Source organism: Psittacula echo (genome assembly GCF_963264785.1).
Source record: "Psittacula echo genome assembly, chromosome: 4".
NCBI lineage: Eukaryota > Metazoa > Chordata > Aves > Psittaciformes > Psittacidae > Psittacula > Psittacula echo.
Genome location: NC_137738.1, coordinates 113,841,138 through 113,858,881, shown reverse-complemented (window position 1 = coordinate 113,858,881; position 17,744 = coordinate 113,841,138). Strand labels below are relative to the sequence as shown.

The following is a 17,744-nucleotide window of genomic DNA, read 5'->3' as shown; positions in this document are numbered from 1 at the left end:
TACTGCTCCACTGGCACTGGGCACAGCTGAGGCCTGGGTCAGGAAACCCCTATCTCGAGCAGTTCCAAGACCAGACTATGACCCCCCCCTCATCGCGGGGATGATCCAAAGGGAAAAGGAGCTCCTCGAAGCGCTTCACCAACCTCCACAAACCGGCGGGGAGCGCTGAAGCAGCGGATAATGAGAGCGCCTAGCTCCGAGGCCGCCGCAACACCGAATGGATAGCGGTAACAGAGCGGCTGTTACTGCGCAGGCGTTGCTGGGTATCGGCGCTCGGCACATCGATCGCTGCGGGAGAGGCTTTGCCGCCTGCGTCGCCGTTACGCGGGGCGGGACAGGACGAGGCTGCCGCCATTGCGGCGGGAAGAGGTAAGAATCGCAGGGCTGGCGAGCGGGAGAAAGGAGGATGTGGGGCATGGCGGGAGGGAGAAAGGAGGATGTGGGGCATGGCGGGAGGGAGAAAGGAGGATGTGGGGCATGGCGGGATGCCGTAGGGCTGCCTTCAGAAGCTCCCGGCCCGCGCGGGGAGGGTGGGAATGGAGCGTCCATGCCGCCCAAGGGAGGGCATTCCCTGCGGCACGGCCCCACGGGGTGGGGAGCGGCGCTGGCCGCCCCTCGGCTGCTGGTGACGGGTCCCACGTGTGCTCTGCCTGCAGGCAGGTGTGCAGCCGCCGCCGAGGATGGACATCAGGCCGAACCACACCATCTACATCAACAACATCAACGATAAGATTAAGAAAGAAGGTACGGGGCCCGTGACTCGTCTCCGGGAAGCGGTCGCTGGCACCAGCGGGGCCGGCGACTGCGCTCTCGCAGCACCGGGCACTCCGGCAGTGAGGTGCTGGGCAGGCGGCGGGTGTGAACCGAGCTCTCAGCAAACGGCTGCTTCCATCGAAGCTGCGGCTAAAGTCAGCAAATGCAGCACAGCGTTTAGGTCTCTTTTTGTAAGGCGGGGACCTTGTTTTTAAGGCAGCTTCTTGTTGCCTCCCTGCTGCATTTTTGTAGCTAACTGCACAGGCCAGGTTTGCTTCTTAGTGAATGACTAATGAGAATATCCGATGGATGCTAACAGGGGTGTTGGCAAGTGTTTTGGTGGCCTCTGCAGTCCCCTCTTGCTGTGGTGTGGGGACATCTGTGCGCTCCTCATTTGGTCAATCCTATGCAGAAGCGGGGGACATGGCATGAGCAGCCTGCTTTGTGTGCATTGGAGGCACTGCCTTGCAGTTGGTGCAGTGCACTCCAGGGGGCTGAATTCGTGCTGAGGAACTTCAGCTCCTCACAGTATGATGGAAATAAAAATCTTGCCCTTACCTGGCTGTGTATTCAGTTTGTAGAACCACCCACTTTATGCTTTTGCTTAGCTTACAATCTGAAGTGATTGTGGTGCAATCACAGGAGCTTGTTACTGTTTGTGAGCAGAGTGCTGGAATCAAATTAGCACTATTTAAATGTTTCTTCAAGGTGCTTCAGAAAGCTCTGAAAGTACAAAGAGCTTTACTGGGAAATTATTTCTTAACTTGGCAAGATGATTTTACTGAAAAATTGAACTTAGGGCTTTGTTCTTTGTAGCATGTGAAGTGCCCTATAAACTAGAAAGTCTCCTTTATGACACTGTGATCTTATACTTTTTAGATGGAGGGTTTCCGATTACCTGTCAGGCTTACAGATTTGATTTTTGAAATACAGGTTTAGAAGTTATTTTTAAGGAAAGTGTTTCAATAAAAAAGCTTAAAAATAGAGCAGTGTGGTTGGTCAGGAGCCGCTGGAGGAAGTGACAGTAGGCCGGTATTACCAGCTAATTATTGCCAATTACTATTGGTAATAAGGGTTATAACTAGTAAATAAGAGAGAGTGCTCATATGTTGCTGAAGTATTTCAAATGCTAAGATTTGTGAGGTAGAATGACTACACAGTACAGATGATTTATTAATGATTCTATGATTTAGTTTGATAGGCTAAGATTAAGGTTTTATTTGGTGTGTAGTCAGGTGATTTTAAATAATGAAAATAAATCCATTGCAGCTGTAAAGTACAGTGGGATCATATAAAAACACACTCAGATACAGATTGAAAAAACATTTCATGTGTGTGAGAGAACTGGTTAGACAGTTACAAACAAAATTTCCAAATTGAATTGGCCTTTAAGTAGTTATTATTTTGCTGTGGTCTTGTTTTAAGTCATACCTCTTTAGTACTGTGTGTTATGGTATTGATTTTCTGATCAGCCTTTCATCACTGTCATACATCGTACTTGAATATCTGAGTGTGTGTGTACATATATGCACATGAAAAAAAAATATATACACCCTTGTGTAATTGTTACTCTCTTAGAATGTAGACTGGATGGCAGTACAGCTTTTTCACTGCATTAATATTTGAGGTGTGAAACCAAATTTTATACGCTAACTTACAAAAACTGGGCAAATAAACTTGTGCTCATGCAACAGTTTAGACAAAACTCGCGTAACGTGTTGCTGTGTGAGCTAAAGCTGCCAAAAAACATTGTCGCTGAAGGCCAGCAAACTCTGTAGAGGTGGACATTTGCATGTAACCTGTTATAATCTATTTTTTTCATATGGTCAACAGAACTGAAGAGGTCTCTGTATGCGTTATTCTCACAGTTTGGCCATGTGGTTGACATTGTGGCTTTAAAGACTATGAAGATGAGAGGACAGGCTTTTGTTATATTTAAAGAACTTGGGTCGTCTACCAATGCTTTGAGACAACTACAAGGCTTTCCGTTTTATGGGAAGCCAATGGTAAGTTATTTCGTTACCTTTTTGAAGATAAAACAAATGCTGTGGTATGATACCAGGGTGGTGAGGCACTGGAACAGTGTGAAAGAATTTATCAAAGAAGTGATAAATGTGCCATCACTCGCAGTGTTCAAGGCCAGGTTGGACAGAGCCTTGAATGACATGGTTTAGGGGGGCTGAAACTGGATGGTCTTAAGGTCCTTTCCAACCCAAACCATTCTACGGTTGTACAATAAAGTGTTTTAGCACTTGCACCTTGTGTGTTAACCATTGTGTGTACTTGTACTGTTATTCAGTCGTGTCCTGTCTTGATGAATACATACAAACTAGAGGGATGCTGGAGAGGCTGTAGTTAAAACATAGGGGTTAAACTTTGCATTTAGGTTTCCTAAATGATGGCTGCATGTTTTTCTTTGCTGGATTAAAGCTGTGAACATCTTAAATACTTACATTTTATTTATCATGATAATGATCATGATAAAACATTTATTTTGTTGAACCAATTAAATTAATTCAGTAATATTATTAAAATGATTTAACTGTAAGCATCTAATCTATAGTAAGCTTGATTACTATTTCGTTTGTAATAAATAGATAGAAAATGCTTCCTTTTTTTTTTTACTGAAGTAACAGTGAGTAGGGTGAAAGAAGTTTTACTTGCCAGATGTGACCAGTGATTTATTTTTGTGAATCAATGGCTAGTTCTGTTTGTGCATGCATCACATCACCAAACCAAGTAACTGAATTTCAGTATAACTTGAGTGAAGTAAATTCACTGGTGATTTTGTAGAATGTGATTTAATAATGTGCTTGGTAATGTGTAGAATAGCACAAGGATTGACATATGGTTGTTGCCTGCTTGGATAATTAGGCATCTCTTAATTCTGCAACTATTTGTGAGGCATAATGATACATGCAAGTGTATCATTATGGATGGATGGGTGGATATATTACTGCTGGCTTTCAGATCATGGCTTTGAGCATTTAGGAGAGCACAGGCAGTTTGTGCTGCTGAGCCACAAGTTTTTTTCATTAACACTTTCAGATTCCCCACTAAAATCCTTGATAAGGAATTGTGCAAGCTTAGTTCTGTCGTTTACCCTTATAGAGGTTTGAGCTCAGTAAAATGCAATAGGAAATAAAAAGATTAAGGCTTTATAAGCTTTCAGGTGTACGTCCCTCTGAATATTGCCTGCAGCATGCATTCTTTGTCTAAGCAAAAAACATTTTAAAAAATACCTTCAACTGCTGTGTAATTTTGTATTGAGTCTCATAGTCTCTGACAGTAAAAGTAATAGGATTGTGTGTGTATGTAATACTGCACATGAGTATACTCATAGCTGCATCTGCATTCCCCGACTACTGCATTGGGCAGCCTCTGTCAGAAAACCAGCAACTGGTGTGGACTAAGGCAGGTACTTGATTCTCTATTTAAGAAGTCTGAGTTTTGCTGAACTCTGAGATCTGAGAAATCACTGTAAAATTTTAACTCCCCTTAAAATGGGGTTAAAAAAATCTTCTGTGGGTTTTTAATAGAAGATAGTGCAAATTTTGTCACGTCCTCACATCACTTTGTACATCTCTTACCTTGACAGGTTCTAAAAAAACGCTGTTAGATGAATAGAGTTCTGATTTCAATGATTTAAAATTAGTAATTTCCATTTTAAGGGTTTTTTTGAGTTCCATAGTTATGTTCAGAATTAATCATGAGGATTAGATACTCTAAGCATATCTACAGTTTATAACAATGTTTTTAATAATATAATAAGTTTTGGGGAAAAATGTAAATGCATAGAACACAATTAATGAAAATGGTGCAAAATAATCAGTACCCTTAACTGCAAATGTCTTGTTCTGTTTTGTTTGTGGTTTTATTTTTTCCCTTTTTAAAAAGCGGATTCAGTATGCAAAAACAGACTCTGATATCATCTCTAAAATGCGTGGTACTTTTGCTGATAAGGAAAAAAGGAAGGAAAAGAAGAAGGCTAAATCTCTGGAGCAGTCAGCAAATGCACCAAATAAAAAGGTTATCCAGGTAAGCTGCTTTTCTGGTTAAAAAAGAAAAAAAACCCACATGGGGTAATTATTTTATTTTAATTTAATTTTTTTTTTTTTTTTTTTTTCCTTAGGACTAGGTATTGTCTTTTGGTACATCTCAATTCCCTAAATTGTGGTCTATTGATATCTAGTACTCCTGTGCACTCACTAAAAGTTAAGGAAAGGCAGCTGATGATACAGTCTTTCCTGCTGTTTTTTTCCCCCTCCTTTCCTATTACTAGATGAAAATCAAGATGTAGGGCGAAGGTACAATAAACCGAAAGAGGAGCTAACCTCTTTATAGAAGAGGTAATAAAGGAGGGCTGTGTACTTCTTTAATACCAGCTGCAAGTACTCAAACAGCTTTTCCCTTCAGTGTTTTAGTGCCCTGTTTGCTCTATAAGCACTGAATGGTAAATGGGAACAAGATAACTATCATAGAAAGGTCAGAGTTGGAAAGGACCTTATGATAATCTAGTTCCAGCTCCCTTGCCATGGACAGTTGGATGAAGAGGGGTTGGCTTGAAATGTATCTCCACTAAGGGTTGGCCTGGCCTAAACTAATAACATTTAGTAATTTATGTGCTGAAGTATAGCAGAAAATAGTCAGGCACAGAGTTTCAATATTGCGTTACTTAACTACATTTCCTGCTAAGTCACAAATTGGTATCAAGGAGAGATAAGAGTATTCATAGAAAGCAAAATTTTCTAGGCAGAATTTTTCAGGATTTATTAAGAAGTCAAATCATAATATAGAAATCTCTTAAGAAGAAATAACTGCTAGTAGCTGTAATAGTAATGGCTTCAGTTATCCTTGCTAAAGCAGAGTCCTTGGTTGAAACGCCTATTTTTCTCTTGTTAGGTATGTCCTGTCTAGGCCTTCATTCCAAAACTACTTATTTCCTGTCTATTAAAAATATTGTGGAGAAATAGTGATTTTCTGTATCTCCTGACTTGGCCATTAGTTATATCAGCTACTACTGATGGTTTGGGTTTTTTTTTGTTTTGATTACCTGGTTTAAAGTCCAGCAAAATTCATGAGCTTTATGTTTACTGTCAGGAATCTTATAAACAACAAACATTCCTTGGATTGTAGCTTAAAAAAACCTCAACATACTTCTTGAGTTGTGCCGAAACATGGTAATATGTGCTTATATATTTCTAACTGAACACTTTTGTTAAAACTATTTTGTACTTATTCACTAGGGGGCAACACAAAATTCAGCCAGTGCCCCAGGGACTGCAGCACAGAATCAGCAGGTAATGCTTTGTGTGTGTGTGAATAAAAGCACTATTGTGTAAAATTATTTTATTCTCAATCAATAATAGTTTTACACAAACTCGGGGATCTATTTTACAGCTTCCTTTTTGTTCTGAGACATTTGCCTACCAGCCAAATCACAGCAAATAAGCAAAAGAAATTCCACTTTTACTGCATCTGGCTGACATAAAATAAGAATCTGCAGTTTCTAATTATTATACAAGAAACTGCATTATTAACAAATACCACTTAATTCTTAAAATTTGGACTGTCCTTAGTATCAGTTGAAGATTCTTAGGTTTGGGGTTTTCTTCATTGTTAATAAATTCCCTTTAAATTATTTTGCTCTGGTAGTAGAAAAGAAGGAAGACTACACAGGGTGCCAGAATATCTGTGTAAAACCTTCCTTTCAGGAGTCCGAGGGTCCTCTGCTCAATTGTTTCTTACAAGTGTCTTATTTTCCAAAGGATTGAGTAGAGATGTAGCAACAAGTTCCTCCACTTCGCTCATCTTGTCTGCTGAGTGACCTTCTAAATGATTGACGTGTTAGAAGTAGAGGTGGTAAAGAGGCAAGATGTGCACTAGAGCAAATATTATGAAAGAGTATCTTTGCCTGCCCTGCATCTCTTTCTTGAATACTGTCATTGAGAAATGCATGCATACTCTACAGGGGAAACGTCTTGCTTCCAGTCTGGGTTTTCTTTTGGATATTATTTGTACCAAGGCACAATATGTGTATGTCAGTTTGCATCAAAGCACAACCCTGAGTAGGTTTTTTGTTTGAAGTTCAGAAGTTTATTTTCTAATGGCACTGCCTGGAACACTTCCATCAGCTGAAGGAAATTATTGTGCTGAAGCACCGTTATCAGAACGTTTGAAGTTGTGCTGTCCTGTTTCTTTTTATTTTTGTAATCTCCTCAATGACCTGGGGAGATTCTAGTCTTTCAGTCCAGTGTCAGCAAACTGACTACTCAGCCTTGTGTCTGGTGGGCTGCTACAGATTCGTATTATCAGGCAAATCTTTGAAAGACTCTAGGACTTTAAATCTAATGGGGTTTCTAATTAATAAATTCCAATAGAGCACTGTAGTAAAACCATATGGGTTTTGTGGGCTTCAGTTGCCAAAAATCATTCAGTATTTCAGTACTACTGCAGGTGAGCAGGGTATTTGTTGTGGTATTTATCCCACTGCTCTTTCAGAAGGATGTGAGTCTTTCAGAGGTTCTTCTGCTGCCATGCAGGTGTCTTGGACAGCACTACAGCCAGAAGTTGGGCACCTGGGTCCCACCCTTGACAGTGCTGAGAGTACTGCAGTATCAGCTGTTGAGAATCAGAGTCTAAATGTGACATCTAAGACACTGTGTTACTGTGATTTTTGTGGAAATAAGAGCCTCTGCAATATATCCTTGTAACAAAACCAAGGGGCCCTGTCTGCATATTGCATGAAGGTATACTGAAGTCCAGTGAGCAGTGTTATGAGTAATACTTAAGGATATGAGAGCCTTGGTTCAAATAATCATGGAGACAGATGCAGAGGAACAGATAGTTGTGTGTAATCTTCTGAGCTTTGATCTTCTGTTGTTGCAGGTGCCTGACAACCCACCCAACTATATCCTTTTCCTTAATAACTTGCCTGAGGAAACAAATGAGATGATGCTGTCCATGTTATTCAATCAGTAAGTTTTGAATAAAAGGACTTCTTTGAATTTTTACCTGTATGCTTTTCCTCAGTTGACAAGCTGACTTTTTAGAAATAAGAGTTTCTTCTGAAGGTATTTCAGTTCTTTTTCTTACTGCCAAGATTACAGATGTCAGTTCTGATGACTTTGTTCAGAAAGCAAATCCGATTTTTTCATAGCTGGTTTTGATTGTGTAAGTTATCTGCCATCAATCTGTACTGGATTTAAGCTGGCGACTGTAATATTAAAGACTTTACAACAGCAGGAGCAGTTTTAAAACTAGCTTTAGTTGCTTCCGTATGTGCACAAGACTGATTAAATTGCTTCCAGATAATGATCCCTAATTGAGGCATGGTTCCAAGACTGGACATGTAAAACCCTTCAATTTAAATCTTTCACTAATAGTTAACTATTATACTAGTAGATGCTTATGATAAGGTCTTACTGCTACTGATAAGAGATGTATTATCAAACTAGGAAATATTATCTGACTCTTTGACCTTATTTTAAAGGTTTCCTGGATTCAAAGAGGTTCGCTTAGTGCCTGGGCGCCACGACATTGCATTTGTGGAGTTTGAAAATGAGAATCAAGCAGGAGCTGCTCGAGATGCTCTCCAAGGATTCAAGATTACTCCATCTCATGCCATGAAAATCACTTACGCAAAGAAATAACCAGATGCTCCTATAAAGGAATTATTTTTTGAGGTTTTTTTATTGCAGTGATACCTTACTCTGCTAGCATGTTTGTTGTTCTCTGAAAAAACTTAAGACTTGTGTACGATTGCCACAACAGCCAGGAGAGACGTTGGATTCCACAGGTCTACTGGATAGTAAATTTTTGTGTTGAAATACTGATTTTTATAAAATAAATGAAGTTTATGCTGTTCTCAAGCCATGTTATTCCTCAAATCTATCTTACTATTGATCTGTTAGGCTTGCAGGGCTTACTTGGCTTAACTACTTTTAAGGTGACACTCATTTCTCAGAAGTAAGCTCTGGAAAAATAGCTGTCTCTGCAAAGCAAAATGCGTGAGCAGGAATGCTAAATGCCACCATATTGAGAATAAACGCAACACTCAATCTTCAGCCTCATTACCAAGGGGGCAGCTGCTTTTCAGCGACAATAATTTTGCCACTTAAGAAAAACAGCTTATCATTAGTGGACTCTTTTTTTCTAGGCACGGGTAGAAATTGATTACAGTGCTGCTTGACAGCAGTGTTGTTTAACTTGGTTTTGTCTTCATAACGTTGGCTGGTAGTAGAAACCAACAAAGAAAAAGTTCATCTGTTGTTTTCCCTTCTGCTCTTTCCAGCTCTATTGATTTTAATGTTTTAGGACGAGCTGTCTGGCTCTTTACAAAGACAACACAGATGAACCTGAGGGTCTGTTTCTAGGCAGGTTTTTCCAAAATACATGTCGTAATGCTTCTGGGTTTGTTGAGGGGGCTTTTTGGTTTGGTTTTTTTTTTTAATTGCTTTGTTGGTTTGGGGTGGGTTTTTTTCTCCATATGTCAAAAACCTTTACAGGCCTTGTGTGACATGAAATACGCTGGTTGACCAAAAAGGCAAATGGTGTCCTGGGCTGCACTGAGAAGAGCATAGCCAGCAGGTTAAAGGAGGTGATCTTCCCCCTCTAATCTGCCTGAGTGAGGCCTCACCTGGAGTATTGTGTACAGGTCTGGGCTCCCTGGTACAAGGGAGACATGGAGTTCCTGGAGCAAGACCAGTGTATGGCTACTAAAATTATTAAGGGTCTGGATCGTCTCTCATACGAGGAAAGGCTGAGGGAGCTGGGCTTGTCCAGCATAGAGAAGGCTCAGGGAGAATTTGGTCAGTGTGTATAAATAGCTGAAGGGAAGGTGTCAACTGGATGGGATCAGATTCTTCTGGGTGGTGTCAGGCAACAGGATGAGATGCAATGGGCATCAACTAATAAAAGCTTCAAGCAAGCATGATAGCTTTTGTATAAAATCTTGCTATACTTTGTAGTTCTGGCACAGTCATTTCATTTCTGAGCAAGTGCTATATGATCTTTAAACATAAAACTAGCTCCATAAACCACCTTTTTTGCACAAGAACTGAAAAATCAAAATCTCATCTTGTGCTCCTAGAGTACATTGCAGGATGCTGCCCCTTCCACAGTCATCTCAATTACTGTCCTATTTCCATATGCATATTTTTTTCATTCTTTTTAGTGGGTTTTTTTTGGGGGGGGTTGGTTTTTTGTTGTTTTTTTTTTGCAGGGGGGATTTCACAAGTATTAATAAGTGAGAATGGTTTCCATGTTCTTGTAAGGGAGCAAAAGTGACTGTTATTCCATCATGAACCTTAATGTTTTTTCTTTTACAGTCATACTTTCATAGGTATTATGCTGTCCTTGATCCCATTAGTCTGTGTACATGAGACTGCCATTGCATACCACTACTCTTCACCTGTACTCACTTGGAAGAAGGGTTTGTATGGAGCTGTCTGCAAAGGAGGTTAGATACTGCATGCGGGAGGTTGGATGAAGGAGTAATGGGCTGAAAGATCAGAGAAGATTGTGGTGAAGTAAGCTGTAATGGAAAGGTGATGCTAGAATTTGCAAGATGCTCTTTCTTTTAAAGAGTGTGGGATTTCTTATGGCAGTTGACAGCTTCCTCTGTTCTGCTGAGGACTGAAAGCTGGTACAGTCAGCAGCTTTTTGGGCTGCCTTGTGAATCTGAATTGAAGCACTGGTACTCTGGAGTGCCATTTGGGGAATCTCCAAGTGTGCTTTTGGTCACTTTTAAGGATTGATTCAGACCAACCTTCTGCAACTTGACAGCAGTGATGTGCATTGCTTACATTACAGTAACTAGTGGTGGTTCCTTGTGAGCATGTGTGCATTTTTTATTCCAATTAAAATACTCCCTACAAGTCTTGCCTCACATAAGCTAGGAAAAGGTTTTGGGAAGTTAGATGAATTCTAGGTGTCCTCTCCAAGGTGTAAAGAGGCTCTTTTAAGTCAGCCTGTGGCACTGTATGTTGTCCAGCATCTTGCATCTGCAAACTCTCCACTGAGTTCAGTGAAATGTCTGCTGTCCTGGCTTGACCTGTGTGTTTTGCTCTCATGTCTCCCTGTAGAAGGGATCTTGCCTAGACAAGTATGTGGTGCTTGGCGTCCTACATTTCAAATTTAAATTGGTGACCTGCAAAGCCTTTTTACTGGGTTTCAACTCCCTAATGCTCTGCTTATATTTGCAATTGGTTTGTTTGCATCCATGCAGACAAGGGAATCTCTGCCACAGGGTTAACAGTCCAGTGAAGATTACACCTGTCAGTAAGCATTTGTGAAAATGAGTATCTTGAGGATTTGGAAGGATGTAATTTCCTTTGCTGCTTACCAGGGTTGGACTTAATTTTAATTCTCAAACTTGGCTTGAGGTAAGATTAAGACTATGGACAACTACAGGAAGGCTTAAAACATTTAAGTAATACAGTTGCTGATTGAAATGTTAATGCAGAATGGATCTGGGAAGGGATTCAGTTTTGTGATTGGGCCCTGAGGTCTTCCTCCTGCCTGCAGCTCCTCTGGTGGGGCGGAATGTCACCCCAGCCCCTTCCCATTGGCCAGGCTTGTTTGTCCAGGTGTCTGCCTCTTCCATAAAAGACAGAGATTGCTGGATCCAGCTTGCATTCGACAACCACTGCAGCAAAAAAACATGACACAAAGTGTCTATTTGGTCGTTTTACTTTTGTGTCTTGGATTAATGTACCCTCTTGTAACTGGGATTTTTATGGACAAGCTTGCCAGCCAGAAGCTGTGTGCTGATGATGACTGTGTCTGTAAGTAATTTGCTTTACTTTTGAGGACAAAGTAGTCTCAAAAATGACTGTGGAGGTTGGATGCAGTAGTGCGAGGGAAAACTATAGTTAATAGTTATTTAACTATGTTATGTTTGCATTGCTCTGTCTACTTTAAAAGCAGAGTGGGAGGGTTTATTAAATGCAGTTTTGCTGCAAAAAGGTTTCTGTAAAAGGGCATTTTTCACTCAGGTGTAAGGTAAGTGTAAAGAGAAGGATTTTAACTTCCACTGTCATGAAATGGCACATCCTTAAGCTGCTACTTTGCTTACTGGAGAACAGAAAAATTAACAGAAAAGTATCTTGAAGACTTTTATTAATTTCAGGAAAACCTACTTGTACCTGTAGAAATAGCTTTACATGTGCACACAAGAACACACACGAACTTACAGTTCTCTCTTTAAAAGTATATATGTTTTTAAATTCATCCACCTCATTCTTTTTTTATGATTTTTTCCTAGACACCATTTCCCTTGCCAGAGCAGAAGAGGATTATAATGCTCCAGACTGCAGATTCATTAATATCAAAAAAGGGCAGTTGATTTATGTTTACTCAAAACTAGTAAAAGAAAAAGACTCCGGAGAATTCTGGGCTGGAAGTGTAAGACATTCTTGTGTATATGAGCAAACCAGAAGTAGATTAACATGTATTTCTGTCAAGAAATTGATTCTAATGCTGAGCTATTGTGGGTTTTAAAGCAGCAACTTAGTTTTCAAAGGGAATGTTTAAACTTAAAATGCTTGAGGAGTCTTGAGGGATTTGGGGGGGATGTTTGTTTTTTAATGAAATATCTTCAATAGCTATATGGTAATTATGAGCTGAACCTTAACAGAAGGGCTCCACAGTTCCTTTCTGTAGCAGCTGAAACTATAGAGGAAAAAGCTTTTATCACAGTTGGTCATAAAACTTTTAAATTTAAGAGAAGCAAAGATAAATAGCTGTACTGATTAAAAAAAAAAATCCAGATAAACTATAGATGGCATTAATTTCCTTCAAAAAATGTATGCCTGTATCAGAACTTTTGTTAATGGTTCCTTTAATGTGCCAGCTAATTGGAACCTAGAAAATCTAAAACCAGAGTAAGAAACAACTATTAGTAACTGCCTTTGACTAAATTATGAACTAGCTCAAACCAGATGAGGACTGTTTTAAGGTACCTAATTATACATCTCCTTGCTTGAAGGTTTATGGAGAACAGTATGAAGACCATATGGGGACAGTTGGTTATTTCCCTAGCAGTTTAGTCTCAGAGCAACATGTCTATCAAGAAGCAAATAAGACTGTTCCTACAACGGTAAGGAATTTGCAAAAGCCCAGCTGGCTACATAATTATACTTGGCTGTGTAATGCTAATTTGCTGTAAAAACAAATCATAATGGTGGCAGATGATTGTAGCATATCACAGATGCTTAGGGATCCACTCTTTGGGCCTTTATACAGGCAAATAGCCTCAGTAAAATCCCTAACATAAGCTCTGACATTGCAGATGTTACAAATGCTGCATTAAGGCCTTGATCCTATTAGAGTTCCTATTGACTGGAATAGTATTCGTTCAAGGCCACGTAAGTTTTACCCAAAACTTTCTTTTTTAGAATCTGGATATTGTGCTGCATACTTCAGTAACATATACAACTGCTCTATTAATTGTGTATCTAGATGGACACTGTTATATAGAACTTCTGATTTACTGAAACCACACTTGTTTTCTCCTAACACAGTTACTGGTATGTCAGAAAGCTGAATTAAAAAACTTTTGGAAACACATTAGTGTTCTGTAAGTAGACTGTATTTCTGAAGGGATGATTGCCCCTCATTATTTCCAGTAGTGTCTTGTGCACCAGACAATTTGTAATCTGAAACACTTCACAGAGGAATGGAGAGGCTGGTATGGTTTGGCTTACAATCAGTGCTTACTGGTAGCTTATGTCTATGCTTCAAAAGAAATTGAGTGGTAGGTTTACAGCAATTACCTTCATCAATATTGAATATCTACCCATTTTGAAGCATATGGCAAAATATGATTAGTGTGTCAATCTTAAAATCGTATCTGGAGTCTTTAATCCTAAGATTAAAGATTATGAGATGGGTTTCATTAACACAGTGGAAGTAAGTGAAAGGAAGAATTTTGTTTTCATGTTACTAGTCACTAGGATTTGTGTTATAATGTGTCAGGGAAGATTTGTTTGAGGAAATGCGAATCTCGGATAAGTGATTGCTTTTCTTGACATGACATTAGTTTATTCTGAATTTTGGCCCAGAAGCATTGCAGCCATTAATCACTGAACATGAAAGAATGACTAAAATATGTTTCTAAGCTCTTTTCTGTACCATACGACAGCCAGCTGTCGCATGACAAGCTGGACTGGAAGGAGAAGTAGGTTAAAGCTATAGCTTAGCCTGCAGGCTGAATTGGAGTCCAGAATGGGCTGCTGTCAGGCTGCAATGCAGGACTTTAACTGGGAAGTCATTTTCCTTCACCAAACTAGTGACAGATTTTCACAGTTGTTTCGCCCTTCACATTCTCACTACATGGGAACTTTGCAATAGAAACAAAGGGTAATTCATGTACAGCCTTTTTTTGTTCTACTGCTCTCAGCTGTATGTTGCATGTGTGACCCTAAGGATCTCACATTTAAAACAGTCTACAGTGTGTCTTGACCAGTCTGTGTATGGGCATGCTGCCTGCTCCAGAAATATCCCTTAAATGTGCTGTTTTATGCAGAGCCGCTGTTGCACACCACCACAGATGCCTCTAATACCACCACCCTTCCATCTGCAAATCAAAAGCCAATCTCTCCCTTGCAGCTCTGTAGCCTTCTCCCAGGACACCAGCAATCATTTTTCTCTGCTTTCCTGCCTTGCCCCAGTAAAGCCCAGTGCTGGTGTTATGATAGGTTCTCTTGGGAAAGGGATCTGATGATGGCCGAAGCTTAATGACTGATCAGCATGCAGCAGCTGCCCCTGATTGAAGCACTGTGTGGCACACGAAGATCATTGAATGGAAGAATGACCAATAGGGACTTGGATGGGGAAAGTATTACGAAGAGCATGTGCTGCACTGAAAGAGGACATTAGCTTGGGGGTCTCCAAGTGTCTCTGGCCTTTGTTTTGTTTTTTCCCCCAAAAGTCACTTTCACTATTGAAGTCAATGTACACCATTAGCTACAGAACCTGCAAGTAAACACTTCTGTCTGTGACCTTCTCTCAGCATCCTTTTGTGAAGCACTGGGTAACCCATGCCAGTTAGTTGCTGTTTGAGCAATAATCTTAGGACATTTATTTTTTTCCCCTCTCTGCTGCTGCTTCTGAACCACTGAATCACACTGAATACAACAGACCCAACACAATAGACTGTATGCATTACAGAGCAGTGTTGGATTGCCTGCCTTCTCTCGATTGCTTAGAATTGGCCGTTTGCTGGCTTAGATGAGTACTTTCATTACCAGTAAGCATCTGTTCTGAAACAGCTCCCTGTCTTTGCTTCCAGTGGACAGCTATATGCGCTGGTGTGATGTAAATGTACAGTTTGAGCACCACCATGTAATAATTCCTTTCAGCAGAATTGAGACCTACATAGCCATATAGATAGATAGATAGAGGAATCATTTGAAATGAAGAGAAAATTTGGTATTGCCTAATTCACTTTAAAAATCTATGGCAGGAACAAATCAACCCAGCTACACAAAAGGAATCAAAAGACAAAAAACCGTTTTCCACAATACTGTGAGAGTATTATGGTGTACTTTGAGTATATTATACTGTATTCTGTGCTTACATCTGCTGTACCTTTGGGGGGGTGAAAAGGGAACACTAATCCTTCGGTAATCTCAACGCATCTTTCCTTTTACCTCTCTTTTTCAGGCCATTGATTTCTTCTGTGAATAGCGCTGGCAGTGGTTGGGTAATCTGTTGTCTGCTGCCAGGGAAAGCTGACAGGAAGAAACCTGGACGCCCTCCCTGAACACAAAGCCCTTCCTGTGGTAGATGTTTGTGAAGCAAGTAATCTTTCTTCAAAACAAGGAAGTTTTCATTTAAAGGGAGTGATTTAGGATGGGGAAATAGTCTTACAAGGGATTTGTTCTTTAGAGATTTTTTTACCTGTGTATGCTTTGTTACTTGTTAATAAAGCTAATAGCCTTTGAGTTGCTGTCTGTGCGGTATAAATACGCTCTGTGTGGGATCCTGACCTGCATTTTCCTGCCATAACTTTACACTATGCTTTAGCTCTTAGTAATACCTTCCTTGGGTGACCCATCTGTGACTTGCTGGAATAAATCATCTTTGTTGCAAAAGCTATCCAACAACTGAGAAATCACCAATAACTAAGTATGGCCTTTAACAGTGTGTCAGAAAGAGCATCTCACCCATCTTGTGTGCTGGTGCAGGGCACATTCAAGCAGGCACCATGGCTCAGAGATGAGCTGAAGTGGAGGCTGGACTAAGGCTGGGGATGGCACCCACGCAGCACCTACTCCAGCTTGAAGGCAGTTCTATGCCCACTTGCTCCGCTAAGCACTGGTACAATTGTTTACCCCCTGCTATCTTTTCAAAGTAAGAAAGGTGGTATCCTGCTGTTCCCTCTCTGGATGCAACAGTCAGAGCCAGCCCTGGGATGCCTGGGGAGCCTCACTGATGGAATGGGATGCATTAGCAGATGTAATTTTTTACGGACAAGCATGTTTCTGCAGCCACAGAACAGAGTGGGGGGTCACCCTCTTCAGAAACAAGCCCAACGTGCCCCCCACGGGACCCCATAGCTGCCGGCCATCACACCACAGCCCGCCCCTCAGCCAGTGGAGAACTTTCCAGAAGGGCGGGAACCGAGCGCCCGCCAGCCAATCAGAATCGGGCATTCCCTGCCCCAAGGGTCTGGGCAAGGGCCACCTGAGGAAGGATGGCGGCAGGGGAGGCGGTCAGGGGGTGGTCATGGCCGATCGTGGCAGGCTTTGCCCCCGGCTGTCTCCGCTTGGATGGGGGGGGGGTGGGTGCGGGCCGCTGGGCTGAGCCTCCCTCCCCCCGGAGCGGGAGGTTGTGTCACTCAGTGTTTAAGATGCCTGAGGGTGGAAGTGGTGGTGGTGATGACAGTCCTGAGCCTCCGTGCCAGTTCCACCTCAAAAAGTGAGTTCTGGTAAAACATAATGATTTTGGGGAGGTTGAAAGACAGAAGGTTGTAGGACTAGTTAAAGATCTCACGAAGGGTGGCCTATGAGCAAATAGTTACTTTTTAACCAAAAAAGTGTGATTTGTCTGTGCCTGTTTCCTGTGTAGCACAGCTTTCCAATATGAGGTGTTCGCAATTGCATTCATTCATTTTAGGTGGGCCTGCTGCTTGGTGGAGATGCACCCTATACCTGGGCATGTGTTAGGAGCTGAGAGAACCAGAGTGGTATGTGCAACAGTAGATGTTCGAAGACAACACAACAAAAAGCATTAAATTGCCCTGTGAGTATGAATAAAAACTGTGAAGTGAGGTTGAGCACTTGCTATTGAAAAATAATGTTTTTCCTCAAATCATAATCTGATATAATTGCTTACAGTTATTTAAGTACTCAGTTCTACATAGATGTAAGGAAGAAATTCTTTACTGAGAGGGTGGTGAGGCACTGGAATGGGTTGCCCAGGGAGGTTGTGAATGCTCCATCCTTGGCAGTGTTCAAGGCCAGGCTGGATGAGGCCTTGGGTGACATGGTTTAGTGTGGGGTGTCCCTGCCCATGGCAGGGAGGTTGGAACTAGATGATCTCAAGGTCCTTTCCAACCCTAACTATTCTATGATTCTATGTATAAGAGTCTGATGTAAAAAACTGTATATACATTTCTCCACAAAGTTGCCATCCTTTTCACTAACAGTGAGAGAGTTCCAGGTCAGAACTGGACATTCTGTGGTATAGAGACCAGTGTTTGTTAATCCTTAACTCATGTCCTTGTAAAGAAAACCTTGCAGACATAACTGGTTTCAGTTCCTGTTTGCTCTTTTACCAGCTTCTTTGAGCTTCAAGCTTCATCTCTTGGATGCTTCAAGACAGCAAAACGACTAAGAAGAGAAGACTTCTAGTGCAGGATGCATACAACACTGAGTAGGTATATATATATCTTCTCTTTTTTGAGCTTGCATAAAAGACAGTGTTTGGAGTATCAGTGAAAAACAGCCTATTATGACTTCTTCAGCAGTTACAGTAAGTCTGGG

The 17,744-nt window shown here is 41.1% G+C and overlaps 2 protein-coding genes across 2 annotated transcripts; both read left to right on the top strand.

Moving 5' to 3' along the window:
* The first annotated feature begins 319 nt into the window (after positions 1-319).
* Positions 320-8,593, top strand: SNRPB2 (small nuclear ribonucleoprotein polypeptide B2). The gene is made up of 7 exons (XM_080615834.1): positions 320-369; positions 657-744; positions 2,587-2,759; positions 4,651-4,791; positions 6,000-6,053; positions 7,642-7,730; positions 8,246-8,593. The coding sequence occupies exons 2-7, from the start codon at positions 681-683 to the stop codon at positions 8,403-8,405; spliced, it is 681 nt and encodes a 226-aa protein (XP_080471960.1). The 5' UTR covers positions 320-369; positions 657-680; the 3' UTR covers positions 8,406-8,593.
* Positions 8,594-11,416: 2,823 nt separating this feature from the next.
* OTOR (otoraplin) lies at positions 11,417-15,444 on the top strand (the record flags this gene model as incomplete). The annotated part of the gene is made up of 4 exons (XM_080614843.1): positions 11,417-11,540; positions 12,020-12,159; positions 12,743-12,853; positions 15,421-15,444. 4 exons carry the CDS (start codon positions 11,417-11,419, stop codon positions 15,442-15,444), a joined length of 399 nt encoding a protein of 132 aa, XP_080470969.1.
* Between the last annotated feature and the right edge of the window lie 2,300 nt (positions 15,445-17,744).

What these genes read in the sequence shown, in the direction of transcription:
- SNRPB2 (XM_080615834.1), top strand. Translation starts at nt 681, where the DNA reads ATGGACATCAGGCCGAACCACACCATCTACATCAACAACATCAACGAT. An exon ending in CAAATAAAAAGGTTATCCAG is followed by an intron (nt 4,792 to 5,999) that starts GTAAGCTGCTTT and finishes CTTATTCACTAG; the next exon opens with GGGGCAACACAAAATTCAGC. An exon ending in CTGCAGCACAGAATCAGCAG is followed by an intron (nt 6,054 to 7,641) that starts GTAATGCTTTGT and finishes CTGTTGTTGCAG; the next exon opens with GTGCCTGACAACCCACCCAA.